This window comes from Cupressus sempervirens, chromosome 3, assembly GCF_028749045.1.
Source record: "Cupressus sempervirens isolate cs-2001-9-10 chromosome 3, ASM2874904v1, whole genome shotgun sequence".
Taxonomy (NCBI): Eukaryota; Viridiplantae; Streptophyta; class Pinopsida; order Cupressales; family Cupressaceae; genus Cupressus; species Cupressus sempervirens.
The window spans coordinates 1,049,786,754-1,049,803,895 of NC_143120.1; the positions used below are offsets into that span (position 1 = coordinate 1,049,786,754).

Here is a 17,142-nt window from a genome sequence, read left to right on the forward strand (position 1 = left end):
ACACAAAGAACAACACCAAGGAGAAAAGGAACTTCGAAATGCTTTATAAATTCATCAAATTATTGCATACATGTACCTGGTTGTAAAGCCTTCTAGGTTATGAACAAAAAATACAACTTCAAAATCTATGATCCAACTTCAAATTTGCTATTCTAGGAACATTTGTTGTCCACTCTCTAAGTTACACCTAACCTAAACCTAAACACCCTTATTTATACTTGCCAAAACAACTTAGAGAAGAGTCTAGATCATTACATAATAGAAAGGATGACCTTTAAAATTCTCTACACACATCCCAAGACAAGATTGAAGCATTAAATTCATGATCCAAATTAATTACATAAGTTGGCTTAAACCAAGAACCAATCATAGACAAACTTAGTCAAAGAAGGAACTAAGCACCAATAAATATCATGCTCACTCAACATACGAAGGAACACTCAACCAACACTGGATAGCTCGACCAATACTGGATAGTTACAACAACTCAACCAACACTGGATAGGTTGACCAATATTGCATAGTTACAGTAACTCAGCCAACACTAGATAACTCGACCAATACTATATAGCTATAGTAACTCAACCAACACTCGCTATAGTAACTTGACCAACACTAGCTACAATAACTCGACCATCACTAGCTACAGTAACTTGGTCACATTAAACAACTCGACAACAACAACAACTTGGAAACTACTTGTACTTGACTCCAATAGGCAAAATGAACAAAGATTAGCAGGATAACACGACAACCCAAGATGTTCCTGTATCAAAAAATGATCAAATTCTTCGCAAGTCCACCAAGCAAAATATTTTTGACCTCTATGTTCTATTTTCACGAGTAATGTAAGACCTTCATCAATCTTCCTTCCTTTCTCTTGATTAGTAGCCCAATCTCCACATGTGCTTTCACTTTTGGTTGAGATTCTTTTGTCTGAATGTGCATTTTTCCTAAAGGCAATCTCTATTCTGGTCTGATTCTAATTTTGCTTAGTCTCTACTCAAATGGTTGTAACTTCCTAAATAATGGTTCTCTCTTGAAGTTAGGTGTGATGGTAATGATCTCTTCCACAACTATTACCTTATTTTCACAAGTATGACAATGATTTCAAGATCTTCCATACCACTTCATCCTTTGTGCTAGCTCCATCACAACTCTCAATCCCTACAACAATCTCTATTATCCTTTGAAAATATGATATTATAGTTTCATCTTCTTGCATTTTAGCCCTATCTAGTATATCCTTCTAATTTTATAATTTAGATTTCTTTGCATACTGATCACCTTCAAAAAGAGATTCTAATCTATAACCCAAATATCATAATCAAGTTCCAAATTCTTTACCTCAACAAATTTTGATTTAGGTAGTGTAGTAATCAATGCTTCCATTACATACATTGTAAACATGGAAAGTTCATTTTGTTAAGCATTGCATGATCCCAAGTCTTTTTATTCAATCACAATTTTCTTGTCCCTTGTAACTGACCAATAGTTAATTCCCACATGTCGCCACTGAGTATTCATTTTCTCCTTTCATCTGTCATAATTCTGTCCATCAAATTTCAAAATTTCCTTCTCAAATGCCACAAATCTCCTTAAATTGTTGAACTTCATGATCAAGGACCTAATGCTCTAATAGCAATTGTTAGAAAGTAAAGCCCACCAACATAATTGAGAGGGGGCGAGGAATCAATTATGTGCTTAAATAACTTAAATTAACTTTATCAAATCCAAAACTTATAATTAATATATGTAACCACCATATAACAATCAAGCATAATAACAAGATTTGTTAATTAGGGAAAACCCTAGTGGGAATGATGCTTACAAGATGATATACTAATATAAAATTCCTTGTGAAAGGGTAAGACCTTGTTAGGAGCAAATTACATATAATTAGTACATGTGAGTCCTTATAAGGAGACTTTGAATCCCCACTAAAAGATTACAACCCTATTAGGAGCTAATAAGAAGTGAAATGAACTCACTGTCCAAATTAATTCAGAGCTGTCTTAGTAAAATAATTCTCTAGGATAACATATCCAAGGGTGAAGTAACCGATGCAACAACTTTTTTGCCAATACAACTCCTTTGAAGTTCTCAATACATCTTCATCATCATCATCTACTTTGATCACATCTAATTTGTATCCTCATCACCAATACAATTACAATTACATATAACAATGATGCCTATGACCAATGAAAACAACTTTCCTTTATATCAAGTCTTAACAACTAATTGGGTCATCCTTGATGCTTCCTCAATGTACAATGTATATAGGACCTCATTAAGATATTACAATACACGTTACATTAACAAATTCCAAAATAAGTCCAACCAAAAGGTCGACTGACAATGAATAAATCACCTGTTATCCATCAACGACCTTCACCAAGTGAAATCTAAATTTTGCTACCTTGAACGTATCATCACGAACATGTCTTCAAGCATACTTTAACCTCATTGAACTCAATTTTATCTCGCTTAATGGATACAATTCATTTACCAGTAAACTATTTCCTGCGTACAACTCTATAACCAAATTTCAAATATTCTTTTGAAACTCACATGATCCTTCAAATAACTTTCCGCAGACATAGATACAATACCTATACATATCCACAAATATGAATCTAAGCCCATAGAACTAAGTTCTACAAACTTTGGTCTCACTAACCAAATCTATCTCTACAACACTGAATATCATAACCAAAATACATACATGTTGATATCAATAACAAATGAAATCATAAATGCAACACATAAGTACTCAATCATCTCCCTAAACATATTGACAATCTCTCCCTTCAAGATTCATGCCAACATTATGCATGCCATATGCAACTTGAGGCCATAATGCCACTCAACATTCCCAATTGTAAATAGTCTCCTAAAATGATGACTATACAACCACAAATATTATTGGTCATATTAAAGGATCACATATTAGGGTCCATTTGGTTCATGGAAGGTGATACAAATTGACTTTTTCAAAATCCAAATTTGAAATTTTTTGTGTTTGTTTCAAAATTGGCAAAATGGAATCAAAATATCAGACTTCTAATTTTGTCTCAAAATCAGATTTTCTCAATTTCTACTAGCAAGTAGGAATTGAAAATCAAAACCTAATTTTGTTTTTTGAGGAGTGTAAAAACAATAGATTGGTCTACTTCTTGGAGTTTTCCTTCAACTCCAAGCTTACACATAAAAATGTGTTTTCACACTCATCTTCCTAGTGAAACAAACGGTTCAATTAAAATCTCAAAAATAGGAATGAAGATTTGCAAAAGTCTTGATTTTGCTAAATCAAGATTTGTAGAAATCTTGATTTCTACAATTCTACAAACCAAAGATAAGTTTTAGTTTTTTTTCCTTGAAGTTATAAAATAACGAATATCATAGAATTGGGTATGTTATTTAGTCGACCACTTGAACCAGACATAAATTTGATCATGTACGGATATACCTCCGACGTACACGACCAAGCCTCGTATTCTCGGAAAAAAACAAATCTGTAAAGCAGTCATCTAAATTTAGCATTGATCCACCGAATTCCAAGTGATCTTTAAAATATCAATGTCAACCCTGGATTCAAAGTACGGTTTATATTATTTATTTGTTTAGTTCCCCATTGGTCTTATAGATTGGAAAATAAAAGGCAAATCACGCATCTCTCCACAGAGAAATTGGGATTTTGAGTGGAAGTACACATTTCCAACCTAGAACACGAAGTCTTCCATCACAAAAGGGAAATCGTTTGTGTTTTATTTCAATGGTGGGGTATTTCGTAATCGACGAGAAAAAGGAAGCTGGCCAACGTCCTTGGTGGAGGGGAAGAAAAAACTATTATTGTCGGATTTATTCAAATTTGACCTAACTTCTTGGTTTACCTTCTTGCCAATTCGAGTTTGTAATTTGGAGTTAAACGCAGCGTAATTTTGAGAAGTTCTGTTTCACGCTCGGTCTTGCCTGGTTACACAGCTACTCTGCTGTTAATATTGATCAGTTACGATTGTTCTTCTGTTCTGTCTTGCCTGATCAGCGATTTCTGTTCCTTTCTCCGTCTGACTGTGGTTTGCATGCGCAAGAACGGTTGCTTTTTCTGTAATTAATTTAAATAACTTTCAGAAGACGGGAATGATTGCATATAAGCTATTATAAGAATGGCTACTTTGTGTTTGTCCGGGACGTACACCCATAATCCATCTTTAGAATTAAATTCAAGCAATTGCTTCCCAGTATTCAAATCTAACGTTACGCAAGTGAAGGCGAGCAGAAACGTAGCAGGAAACAGCTGCCATTTACATGCCAAAATTTCTGTTAAATATAAGCATGGAAGGCCAGCACTGTGTTCGAGCGATGACATTCAGGCTTCAGAAGAAGAAATAAAGGGGGCCTCGGAAGATGGTAATTTGGAATCGATAGCCAGAGATTCGAACTCCTTGCCTAGTAAGTTTTCTTTTTAAGTTTACAATAGAAACATGGTTTTGAGAGCTTTTTCTTCAAATTTTCCTGAGTGGTAAGACATTTAATGAAATAATTTATAAAAGGAAGATGCGCTTGATCATTTTTTTGGTTCTCTTCTTATTGAAATATAGTAAAATTTTCTTTTTCTTTGGAGTTGGGTTCCTGCCGAGGTTCATCTTATTGGACTTAAAAGGATGGTGTTGAATCAGTAGGAAAATTATTAAATTTTGCTCAATTTTTTCGACACGATATTTTAAAGCAGGACGTTTTGAAGCGTTTAAATCAAAGACTTTAGATATGAATACTGGGACGGAGAAGCCATTTCGATCCAGGGGAAAATGGTTTTTACATGTACCTGAGTATAATTACATATGTATATGGACTCTTTTACTTACACCTTCGAAATCAACGGAGTTGTTAATTAGGTCAACCATGGCAGGGGACGATTTGGCACATGAGATCCCCTTTTGAGCTTGCACTAAGCGATGTCTTCCATTTAACATTTATAATGTTCAAATTTAGCACCCGCATTGATCTTTTGAACAATCTCAGGGTTATTCAAACCTCCCCATTCTACTACCCGGAATACCTGTCATTGCTACAGGGCGTGGTATATTGTTTATACAAATCCTTTGCTCCATAAATATCTCAGAAGTCTTCCCGAAGACAAGTTTCACAGTGTTATATATCTATAATCTCATCAATATGGTGGTATAAATAACAGTCAACGAATGAATGGATTGTATTGATTATATAAATGAGAGTTAGTAAGGATTGAATGCTATCATAGAGAAATGAAAACATAATTTTGAATTTTAACATTAAAAAATTCTCAAAGGGAGAAACCAGCTTGATAGTGACAATTGATCATTGTTACCAAAATATTATTACAAGGTAGACAAATACAATAAGGTGTAAAATGATGTGGAATCCAATCTGCCCCTTACTTCACTTGGTTACATAAATATTATTAAGTTTGTAGCGTGAATTACAATTGGAACACTCACAGTTCTACAAAATTCAAATCTATCTCTCCTGGTACAATCCAATCCCTTGATGTCCATAAATAAGTGCTGGGATGACCTCCTTGTGCACTAGAAGGTTGCAAAGGTTGAATTATAAGGAGAAACATTGGATTGTTAGCTCAAAATTCCATTTGTCGACATCGGGATGGAACTGTCAGCTCTAGGCAGTGGTTGTTTCTGAAATTTCCAGGGTGATTATTAAACTGCTAGGACAATTATAAAATTGCTTTGGTGATTTCATCGAACATTTTTTCCAGACCATTTCTGAGATTTATGACCATTGAAAGTGATTCCTCTGATAAATTATGATTTTGCTAATCCTTTATGGATCAGATATCACTGAACATGCCCTTAAAATTTATCTTCCTATTGTAGAAATCCATCCTCAGCTTTGTGAGAAGAAATTTGTCATCAGTTCATGGGAATTATCAGTTGACCTTACAAGTCTCTTTGGCATAAAGGTTGAAAGAAGCATGCTTGTAAGGAGTGTTGTCATTGATGGCCAAAGTCTTTGGTTGGTAAACTATTTGACAACCGGTTGAAGGAGGAAGAAGATGCAAGCAAGTGGGATTACTGGTAGAAGAGCAAACCGATATGCACTTATGTGCACCACGCCAATATAGGCAGGCAAGTATGCAAGTTGGCTGATCCAGGTCATCGATGAGGCTAGTCACCATGGATGTGATGGGTGAGGAATGGGCAGTGAAACGACGGAAGCAGGCAAGGACAAAGGTTACCGTTGGTTCACAAATGGACTAGCAGGGCTATCAATCTAGGCCCTAGGCATAGAAGTCACGGGCTATCACTGAACAAAACTAGGCAATGGAATTCAAAATTTGAATTTGAAATCAAGCAGGATAATTTGGTTATGGATAGTTGGTACCCGCAAAATGTATATAAGCAATTAAAAGGAATGTGTTGCTGTTGTGGAAGAGGTTGGTTTGTCAAGGAGCAGAGAATAGAGAAAGAGAGAAGTGTGTGTAGAAGACCATACATGACCGAGACCGGAAAGTAGAGTCAGAGAATACAACTACAGGCTGTTACAGACAGCCAAGGCGAGAGGTGAGACATGAAAACTCATCAGATGAACAGGAAGATTAGTGCATCTTCGTGGATACGAAGCGAAGATCTATACAATAAGACAATGCCACACTCAATGTCAAAATACAGTAGTATGCTCTCTTAACATTACATCTATTTGTAGCTCTTAATAGGGCAAGCTTCAGTAGCAAGCTTATTGTTAAACACTCTAACAAGGTGTCTCTTAGAAGGAGATTCGTAAATCCTCTAACAAGGTAGCTTTCGTAGGCTTTTGTAGCCCTGACAGGTTATAGGCATTCTTAATGGGATGCGTTTCCAGAAGAAACACCTGTAGCTCTTAACAGGGCAACTGTTTACATGCATTATAAGGGCTAGTGGGTATATTATCCTGTGGTTTAAACCCTCTAATCAAGTGTTTCCATATATAAAAACTCTGTGTAAACTTGATGAATGCCTTTTTGTGTGAACTTACTTGTTTCCACTTTATTGCGTTTATCTTAGTTTTAGCTGTCAAGTGGCTTACATTAAATACAGTTAAAGTGGTTAAAGGAATAATCGGTTTTGAAGTAGGTATTGATTCACCCCCCCTCTTATTACCATTTAGGACCAACAATTGGTATCAGAGTTCATATCCCTGTTGCAACAAGTCTAACAACTTGAGGGAAGATCAAATGGCATCTCTAAGAAGACCATTGGAAGAAACCTTGGACAACATTGAAGAATTGAAGGACAAACTCAGGAAGTCCCTTACCAAGAGAAATAAGCTGATGAAAGACTTCAACTAAAGTCAAGAGGTCATTGAATGCTTTGAAGAGCATAGTGCTTAGGAGTGAGAAGAAGCCATCTCTGATTTGATGACTGAGAATGACCAGTGGAGGAGAACCATTGCTTAGTTGAATAAAGAGAAGGAAGAACTAACCTGAGAGGTTACTTTAGCTCAAGTTGAAAGAGATCTTGCCATCATAGCAAAGGCTGAAGGTGAAGCAACAAGAAGAAGAAAAGATGAGTGAAAGGCTAAAGAGAGCAGCCATCCAAATATGGAACAGTTCATGGAACTGATTGAGCAAGTGCTCAAGCTCACAAAAGAGCTAAAAAGCATAAATGAGTGGAATGAAAAGCTGAGAAGATTGATGAGCAATTGAAGGCTCAAAGAAGAAACAAGAGCACCAACTGATCTTGGTTACCAAGGTGACAACAAGAATGAAGGAGAGACCTTTGGAGCAAAGAACTTGAACATTAGTAGATTAGGAAGCATGTCTCCAAAAGGTAAGGGTATTGCTAAACCCACTTGTCACTTTTGTGGTAAGAAAGGGCACAAATCTAGTGTGTGCTAGTTTAAGCAAATTGTGCCTGTTTAGCAGTGTACCCATGAAGGGTACTACAACAACTGCTATCTCTATGACTATACTACACAATAGTTTATAAATCTCATTTCAGCGAGAAAATAATAGATGGATGTTGCTATTATTGCAACAAGTATGGGCATAGAGCAGAGGACTGCTGAACAAGAGCCAAAGACAATCAAAGGTCTCCCAAGGCAATGAGCCCCACTGGAAGGGATGAGTTCCACACACCGGTCTGTACGACTTGTAGAAACGAAGGTCATCCTACAACTCATTGCATACCGACATGACATGTTACATTTGTCACAAGATTGGTCATCTTGCAAGAGATTGCAGAAGTAGTGGAAGACTAGGCAATGGATCCTTGGTCAGAGAATAGATAAACAAGACCATTGAATAGTTGGAGAAGGACTTTGCCACTAAGTCGACGAAGAAGAGTGAAGTGGCTGAAGCAAAGCCAGAGGAAGTTGGCAACTTACCGATCAATGGTCAGACCTCACAAATTGACTAAGCTCACGAAGCTTAGAAGGGTTAGGTGATAAAATAAGTATTCATAAACTAGTCCCCTATTCTAAACTGGTAAAGACTACATGAAAGAAGAGGAGGTACTATTGCCAAGGAAAAGAAGCACAAGCTAGTTGATGAAAGAGTAAAAGGCGAAAAAGTAGTCGTGCAGACAGATCAAGAGCATTAATGACACGTCTTGTGGTAGATAAAATCTTTGCCGATCATTGTAACCCTAATGTTACAATATCTTGACATAAATATGAACATCGAGGATCACTTGACACTTTGCATTATCGAAATCACTTGTGCTTTCATATTGCAAAACCCTAAGAGCTTATAAGCGAACCAACAAGAGTAACGTCTGTGAAAAGAATCTTTCACAATCCTACATAGCGGTTAAGGTGAAAGCAAGCATGAAAATGGCATAAGAAATCAACAAAATCAATCTGATCGACAACCGATATGGTGACCATGCAAAGTACCGGGCAATCATAGCGAAAGGAAAAGAAGTAGAAGTCAAAATGACACTATCATCACTTCATGATGATATTTTGCTCACAGAGGATGTAAGTGCATATGTGGAGGTTCGAGTCCAAGATATAGGCGACAAAGAAATACAGGGGTTGTATAGCACATTCTGCTTAGAAGTAGCCCTGAAGGACAAGCACAAAGATCTGGAAAGCTCCTCACTAACAAATTTCTTCCACGAAGAATGGAAGATTAGTCTTGTGCAAAATCCATGAGCAATACGTGTGTTGGACAAACCATACTGGATCACAAAAGCCCTAATTGAAAGGGTTACTGGTTTCAGTACATCCAACATTGATCTATCAATGGATGTTGTATTGGCAAGACAAGTAGCTTTGTTGATCGGAGGGAAGCAAACCTAGGATGGAATGGGTTGCACAGTGAATGAGATTCAAAACCCTAAGATAAGATTTGCAGCCATGTTGTTAGGTTACAAAATGTGCCACACCAGTAGGGAAAACATCCCTAGTAACATTGCATATGGAGCAGTTCAAGCCATCCTCAACAAGTCAGAAATTGATCTATGCGGATATCTGCATACGCAGATAATGGAGAACATAGGCAAGATCATGAACGATCATAAGGATCACACCTTATAATTCAGATCTATATTCATATGCATGTTTTTCTATCTGAGAGGAGAATTTCCTAGATTCCCACACATCAAGTGGAGTGAAGACCAATCGGTCATGGCACAAATATGTGAATTGTACAGGAAATTGGAAGGCAAGGGTAATTACATGCTATGGGAGTACTTAAAGAGTTTCTAGAAGATGACTCGAAGAGAGGATACCCAGAAGCTTAATGGAAAACTTTAAAGATCAGGTTTCTTTTTTGGCAAGCACTAACAAGTGCATTATGTGTGCAGCTCAACCAAGAAATCAATTACTGACAACATTCACTTATGAAGTAAAGGAGGAAGAGGCATAACCTTACATATAATGACTAGTAACATCAGATCTTGCCAAGAAGAATAAAGCTCAACAGTCAACTCCACAGAGAGTAATTAGGAGTCAGGCAACTAGACCATTCACAACAAGACCGTTAAAGGTGATGAGCACCGAGGAAAAGGAAGAAAAGCTAGCCACTAGTCCCCCACAAACGACTCAAGCTGAGGAGGGAGAGGAATCCCCACAAGATCAACCAGAGGTAGAAGAGACCGAATTAGAAGATGATGCATTGGTAGTAGCTGTAATCATTGAGGCAACCGAGGAGGTAGAAGCAGTAGTATCAAAGGCATTGACAAAAGGTAAGAAGAAATTCAAACCGGTTCCTATTGGAGAAATTGTGAATACAACTCTTAAAAAGCATGTTTAATCTATCTTAAAGAATAGATTTTCAAGGTTTTCTAAAGAAAATAAGATAAAGGCTACAAATGCTGTACTAACCAACATGAGAGAAATTGAAAGAAAACTGTATGATATTGGGCTGTTGATACCCAAGGAATTAAGAAAATATTGAATGAGAAATTGAACATTGGATTAAAATATTATGAGAAGATGCTGTAGACTCTCTAATCAAAATGAGACCAAAATTGACTAAGCCTCAAAAGATGTTCATCATAGAAGTATACAGAGGAAGGTTCAACAATAGTAAGGATGTCATAGACATCTTGACTAGTAGAACCAACCAAGCACGGATAGGCATAGCACAACATCTAAAAGAAATGACTCCAGAAATAGACACTCATGTGAAGGGAAATTAGACTTAAGGAGACACCAAGGGACCATCTAGTTCCAAGGTCTGGGAAGCAGCTAAGCTCAAACAAGGAGAAGGAGAACCAAGCTCAAAAATTGAGAAGGTTTAAGGAGCTGAAGAAAGGAGACAGGAAGCCCCTAGTCCTCAGAAAGAGGAAGTAGTCGAAAAGGAAGAGAAACAAGACAAAATAAATGTGACTCATGGACAGTCAATTGCACTCGAGACAATTGAAGAAGAGGCCCTTGCAACTCAAATTGGAAAAGATGAACAATCGGTCGTTGCCTTGCCAATTACACAGAATGATGAGGAAATCACAAAGAACAAGTGAAGTCACCTGCAAGTATGACTCAACAACAATTTGATGAGACAATCATGACAACCACCATCAATGTTGATTCCTCACCGGAAAATGATAAAGGAGAAAAAGGAAAGGCCACCTAAAATTGTGTAGGTACTAGATGAAGAACCCCTAGAGGAAAAGTCCCTAGAAATGGAGGAAGAATTGGAACCACCACCAAAGGGAGGTAAAGAGCTTGAAAAATAAGAAGAGCAACAAGAAAAAGAATGAGGTATGGCAACAAGCCCTGACATCCGCAGCGTCAAGAGTGTCAGAAAGCACAACACATGGACAAATAAGTAGAAAGAGAGCACCGAGCTTGTCAAGAACAACAAATTCTAAAAAAAAGAGGATGTCGTACATGACAACATCTTTGTCATCATCTTCAAGCCCTAAAAATGAAGCAGAATTCTATGAGAAGGATGCTAGCTCAACAGAAGAAAAAGAGAACCTAGATGCCATCATTGCAGCAAAGAAGCTAATGATCAAAGATATGGATATAGTAGAAATAAATGAGTATAGACAACAATTGAAAAGGCAAAGAGAACTCAAGAAGCAACAACGAGCAAGGATACTAGTAGCCACATATGTTGCATATGATCCTGATACAGATCTCATCAGCCAACTCTCCACATTGGTTGACAACATTAAAGATAATCAAGAAAGTATTGAAGCACTGGTGGAAAAGAAGCGAGAAGCCAAAACGATAGGCACATTGCAAAATCTTGTAGAACAAAGCAAGACCACTCTACAGGAGGATAAGGATAAATTGAAAGAAACTTTGGAAGCCTTAGCATCGGTCATGAAGAAGACATCAGATCTAAAAAACACTCTCACTAGATCTAAAACAAAAGTTGCAGTAAGCTCAACAGGAGCTACAAGCACTAAAAGATACTTTCAATGTAGTCACTGACTCTGCAGGTGACTATTTGTCCAAAACTCAAGGGACACTAAACCTCATTCATCAAATAAAAGAAGAGCAAGAGAAAAGTTCTATTAGACTTATGGAAGTATAGTGCAAATTATCACCAATGACAGGCATCGTCGAAACACATATTGTAAATGCAGATTGTAATGTCCCCTTTCTAGCATTCATAGCATGATGTTGTCGTTAGCCTATTTCCCCACAGTCCCGTAGGCTAACTAGGACATTAAAGGGGCTTAGAGGCCATTTGGCATAGACAGTTTCAGTTGTAGGTCTTTCTGAGGGGTTCTGAGGCAACTTTGGGCATACTTACTATTTATAGTAAGTCATCTTGGACATGGCTGGACATTCAGTCACAGTGGTATGTCGATGGTAATTGTTTAAAATCGACAGGAAGACTTATTTATCATTGATAAGATTTGTTATGCATTGATAAAGCCATTTTATAAAGTTAAATTTAAATATTTAACTTTATTAATGCATAGACTATAGTTTGTGGGAAATATTTAAATTAAAAGAGTTCCCTTTATTTTTATAACACATTGGAGACATAAGGTACATAAAGGGAGTTATGTTTTATCCCACATTGAGAAAACGAAGGATTGAGCTCTTGTGAGAACACTATAAAAGAAATGGAAGAGCTTTTTTTTTGTATGCTGGGATGAAAATTAATGTTATGTTGCGGGATATCTGATTATTGGGCTTGGAGGACGGAATCCCTCTTTGCTAGCATTCTCTTCGCCGTTGGAAGACACAGTCAGGAGGATCAAGGGTGTTTTCACTTCAGGAAATACACTGGGTTTCATTTGGGGCGTTTGCATAAAGAAATTTACAAGGGTTTGAGGTGCAGATCTGAAGTTAGTTATTGCTATAGTGTCGCATGAACAGTATTTTGCTACAGTCGGCATGAACAATATTTTGCTACAGTACGGCGTGAATAGTGTTGGTATCAAGTTTACTTGTTTTTCCGGCTGATTAGAAGTTTGGAGGGCTGGCCGACTACATCTGCAAAATACTACGGCAACTAATTCCAGGTTTCTTCTGTCAAATTTTGATATTTTGCATAATAATTGTTGAATACAAGTCTGAATAGTTGTTGCAGCCTTTGAGGCAGCTGTAAGTGCACATCTACATTTAAAAATCACCCTTTATTAGCAGATTGAAAGAGTTTCCAGATTTTTCATATACTATTGAATGTGTGCCAAGTGTTTGTGAAAATGTTATGATGTGTATTATGCATTTTAATGTCACTTCATAGTTGTTCGTAAATCTACTCATTGGAAAGCAATTTATTGAGGAAATCAGCTTTATGAGTTTGCATACAAAGTGTTTGACAATATTCCTTAAGTTAAATTTCTGCAAGTCAAAGTTCAAATCAAGGGAGGATATTACAGTGGTATCAGAGCTATAAGTCCTGCCATCCTGTGGAGGTCTTATAGGAAATTTGGAACTGGCGGATAGAGGGGAAAGTGTTTGATGAAATGTCAAAACACTAAAATCAGAGCATTTATGTTTGAGCATGCGACAGGGGCCTTGTAATTTCCGCAATACCAGAGCAAGACAAAGTAGGAGTTCAGACTTGCAAAGCAAACAGTCTAGTTCATCCGTACAGGGGGGTATAGAATCTAGTCATACAAACACAGCGGAGGTATTCTTTGATCAAGATAGCAATATGGGTGACCGAGATGACAGGAATACAAGATTAGGTGGAGGCGGGAATGCCGGTCCAGAGCCTGGAGAGGAAAGATTCTTACAGTTATTAGAGACCTTGGTATAGGGTTAGCGAGTAGCAGAACAAAGGGCACAGGAACAGAATCAGAGATTGGATCTTATGATGCAGATGATGGCTCGTCAAATGGGGTTGAATGCTAACATGGGTGGAGGGAATAATCAGAATGGTAACAATCAGAATGGAAATGGTCAGGATGGGACACATAATGGAGATGAATAAGTTGGGAACAATTTCGGTCATGCACCCCAGCGAGCTAGGACAATGAGTTCAAGGCCCATGATTCCTACATGTCCTCCTAGAGCTCCAGAGCAGCTCGTACCAGAGCCCCAGATTACTGATATACAGGACCAGTTGAGGAGAGATTGGGAAGCCAGAGGGCCAGATTTTACTGCTGCAATTACCTTTAGGGAGTATATGGATGTGCGGATGAAATATATGCCACGTGGACATGACAGGAACCAGAGCTATGAGCTACGGAAGAAAGTAGGGAGACTTGAGTTACCATATTATGATGGCTCAGGAAAGTCTACAGCAAGAGCTTGGGTTCAAAAGCTTGACACATACTTTCAATTGAACCCTATGCCCGAGGAAGAAGCTATTAAGTACGCAGCAATTCATCTGGATGGGTTAGCACACGAGTGGTGGCATCATGGTATGGTCACTATGGGACATGCACACATTACCTCATATGTGGAGTTTACAGAGAGGCTGATTGAACGTTTTGATAGGAAGGATCCAGAACTCCATTTCAAGGAGTTAGCTCAGCTTAAACAGTGGGGATCATTGGAAACATACATTTTAGAGTTTTAGAAACTTGCAGTGTTAGTAACAGATGTATCTGAACGGAGGATACTAGTTCTATTTATGGATGGGTTAGCTGATCCGTTGAGAGGGTGGATTAAAGCTCTCAACCCTCCCACTTTGCAGGAAGCCATTAAAAAAGCTTGTGACATGGATTCCTCTTCATCTTCAAAAAATAAATTCTAGGCAAAGAGTTTCCCTTCAAGGAAAGATAAGGACAGGAAACCTTTTCATAAAGAGGTTCAGCCAGCTAAGGAGGAAAGTAAGAGGTTGGACAATGAGACACTTAATGATCTCAGGAAGAAGAAGCTTTGTTTTCATTGCAGGGAGCCTTGGGATTTGTCACATAAGTGTCCATTGAAAGCAAAAGCTAAGTAGATGGAGTACTTTTCAGCCGAAGAGTCAGTAGATGGAGATTCAGAGCAGTCATCTGAATCAGATGGAGATGATGATAGTTCTTCACAGGAGGAAGCACGCGGTGATAGCACGATAGCTCAGTTGTCAAGTATACAGGAGGCCATCACTTTCAGAGTTAGGGGAACCTTGGATGGACAGAGAGTTGTGGCACTCATTGATACAGGGGTGACACATAACTTCATTGATGAGAAGTTTGTGACACGCAGAGGGCTACATACAGAGGAGCATAGGGGATTTAAGGTGATGGTTACTGATGGCTTCAAAATTGAATGTACCAAGAAAATCTCCAACTTGCAGCTTCGTTTGGGAGATTATGACATGACGGGAGATTTCTTTGTGGTCAACATTGGTGATCAGGATATGGTGCTTGGGATGAACTGGATGAAGTCTCTGGTAGAGTTTACATTTAACCTTGAGAAAATGGAAATGAGGTTTGAGGCAAATGGTAAGAAGATAGTGCTCAGAGGTTTGTCAGATGGGAGACTTCGAGTGATGTCACTCAAGCGGATGCAAAGTTTCTTTAGACATGATCAGGTGCAGTGGGCAGCAGAGTTTAGAGTAATGCTTGAGATGACAGAGCAACATAAACAAGAGTATCCACCTGATGTACAAAAAATAATAACCAAACATACTAAGGTGTTTGGTGAGATACCTCCAGGGAGACCCCCGGATAGGGGAATCGAGCATGTTATTGAATTAGAGGAAAGGGCTAAGCTAGTTATCATCACACCTTACCGCCATCCGAAGAGATGTAAGGATGAAATAGAGAAGGCAATTAAGGAGTTGATTGACATGGGGCACATACGGCCAGGCAAAAGTCCTTTCGCTTCTTCAGTAGTATTGGTGAAGAAGAAGGATGGTACAATGAGGATGTGCATTGATTATAGGGAGCTAAACAAGAAGACAATCAAGAACCGATACCCTATCCTGCGCATCGATGAGCTTATTGATGAATTGCATGGTGCATGCTACTTCTCCAAGATTGATTTGAGATCCGGCTACCATCAGATACGGGTTAGAGAGGTGGATGTGGAGAAGACAGCTTTTAGATGCCACTATGGACATTTTGAGTTCTTAGTCATGCCCTTTGGGTTGACAAATGCCCCTGCCACTTTCCAGTCCTGTATGAATAGAGTGTTCAGAGATCAGTTGAGGAAGTTTGTGTTGATATTTTTTGATGATATACTGATATACAACTGTACTTGGGAGGAACATTTGAAGCATATTGATACAGTGCTTAGTATTCTAGAGAGGGAGTCATTATATGCCAAGATGAGTAAATGTGAGTTTGGGATGACAGAGTTGCTCTATCTAGGGCATATTATTAGTGCAGGAAGTGTTCGGGTTGACCCAGACAAGATCAGGGCCATTCTGGATTGGCCACCACCGAGGAACACTTCACAACTCAAGGGATTTCTTGGGCTTTGTGGGTTCTACCGCAGATTTGTGAAGGGATTTTCACAGATAGCAGCACCACTTACAGATTTGACACGGAAAGATAGTTTCAAGTGGTCAGAGAGGGCTCAGGATTGTTTTGACAGGTTTAAGGAGCTGATGAGTACATGTCCTGTTTTAGCCATTCCAGATTTCACCAGGCCTTTTGAGCTGCAGTGTGATGCCTCGGGAGAGGGCATAGGAGCTGTTCTCATGCAAGACAAACATCCCATCGCATATGAGAGTAGAAAATTACGAGGTGTGGAGAGAACCTACAGCATCTACGACAAAGAGATGCTAGCAATCATGCACGCGCTAGCTAAGTTCAGGTAGTACTTAGTGGGAAGCCGATTCATAGTAAAAACAGATCATAATAGCTTGAAACATTTCCTTGGATAGAAGGACCTTAATGACAGGCAACAGAAATGGGTGAGTAAATTACAGGCCTATGATTTCGACATAGCCTATGTCAAAGGGAAGAAAAATATTGTTGCAGATGCTTTATCTAGAAGGCCTCATTTGCTTGCTGTTGGGATAGTCATGGATGATTGGAGAGACATGATCTTGGCAGAATATGCTAAGGATAGTTGGGCATCTAGCATTATTGAGGGAGCTATTCAAGATAGTCGATACACTGTCGTAAATGATCTGATCATCTACAAGGAAAGGATTTATTTAGTACCCGGGTCTGCTATGAAGCAGAAGATTTTGAGGGCATTTCATGATTCACCAATGGCAGGACATCCCAGATTCTTTAAGACATATCAGCAGGTGAGAGAGCGCTTCACTTGGAAAGGACTCAAATCAGAGGTGCTTCAGTTTGTTAGGGAATACCCTGTGTGTCAGTAGAACAAACAGGAACATTCTTTTCCGGGTGGTTT

General features: G+C 38.4%; 1 protein-coding gene across 2 annotated transcripts in view; it reads left to right on the forward strand.

Moving 5' to 3' along the window:
• Positions 1-3,552: 3,552 nt before the first annotated feature.
• The window catches only part of LOC149570336 (arogenate dehydratase 2-like), a 61,168-nt gene continuing 47,578 nt past the window's right edge, over positions 3,553-17,142 (forward strand). For both annotated transcript variants that reach the window (XR_016362922.1, XM_089822973.1), the window contains exon 1: positions 3,553-4,455. Coding sequence is in view for 1 of the 2 variants with exons in the window: in XM_089822973.1 (XP_089679099.1) it covers positions 4,170-4,455 (286 nt within the window). In the remaining variant the exon portion in view is untranslated. The remainder of the gene's footprint in view (positions 4,456-17,142) is intronic.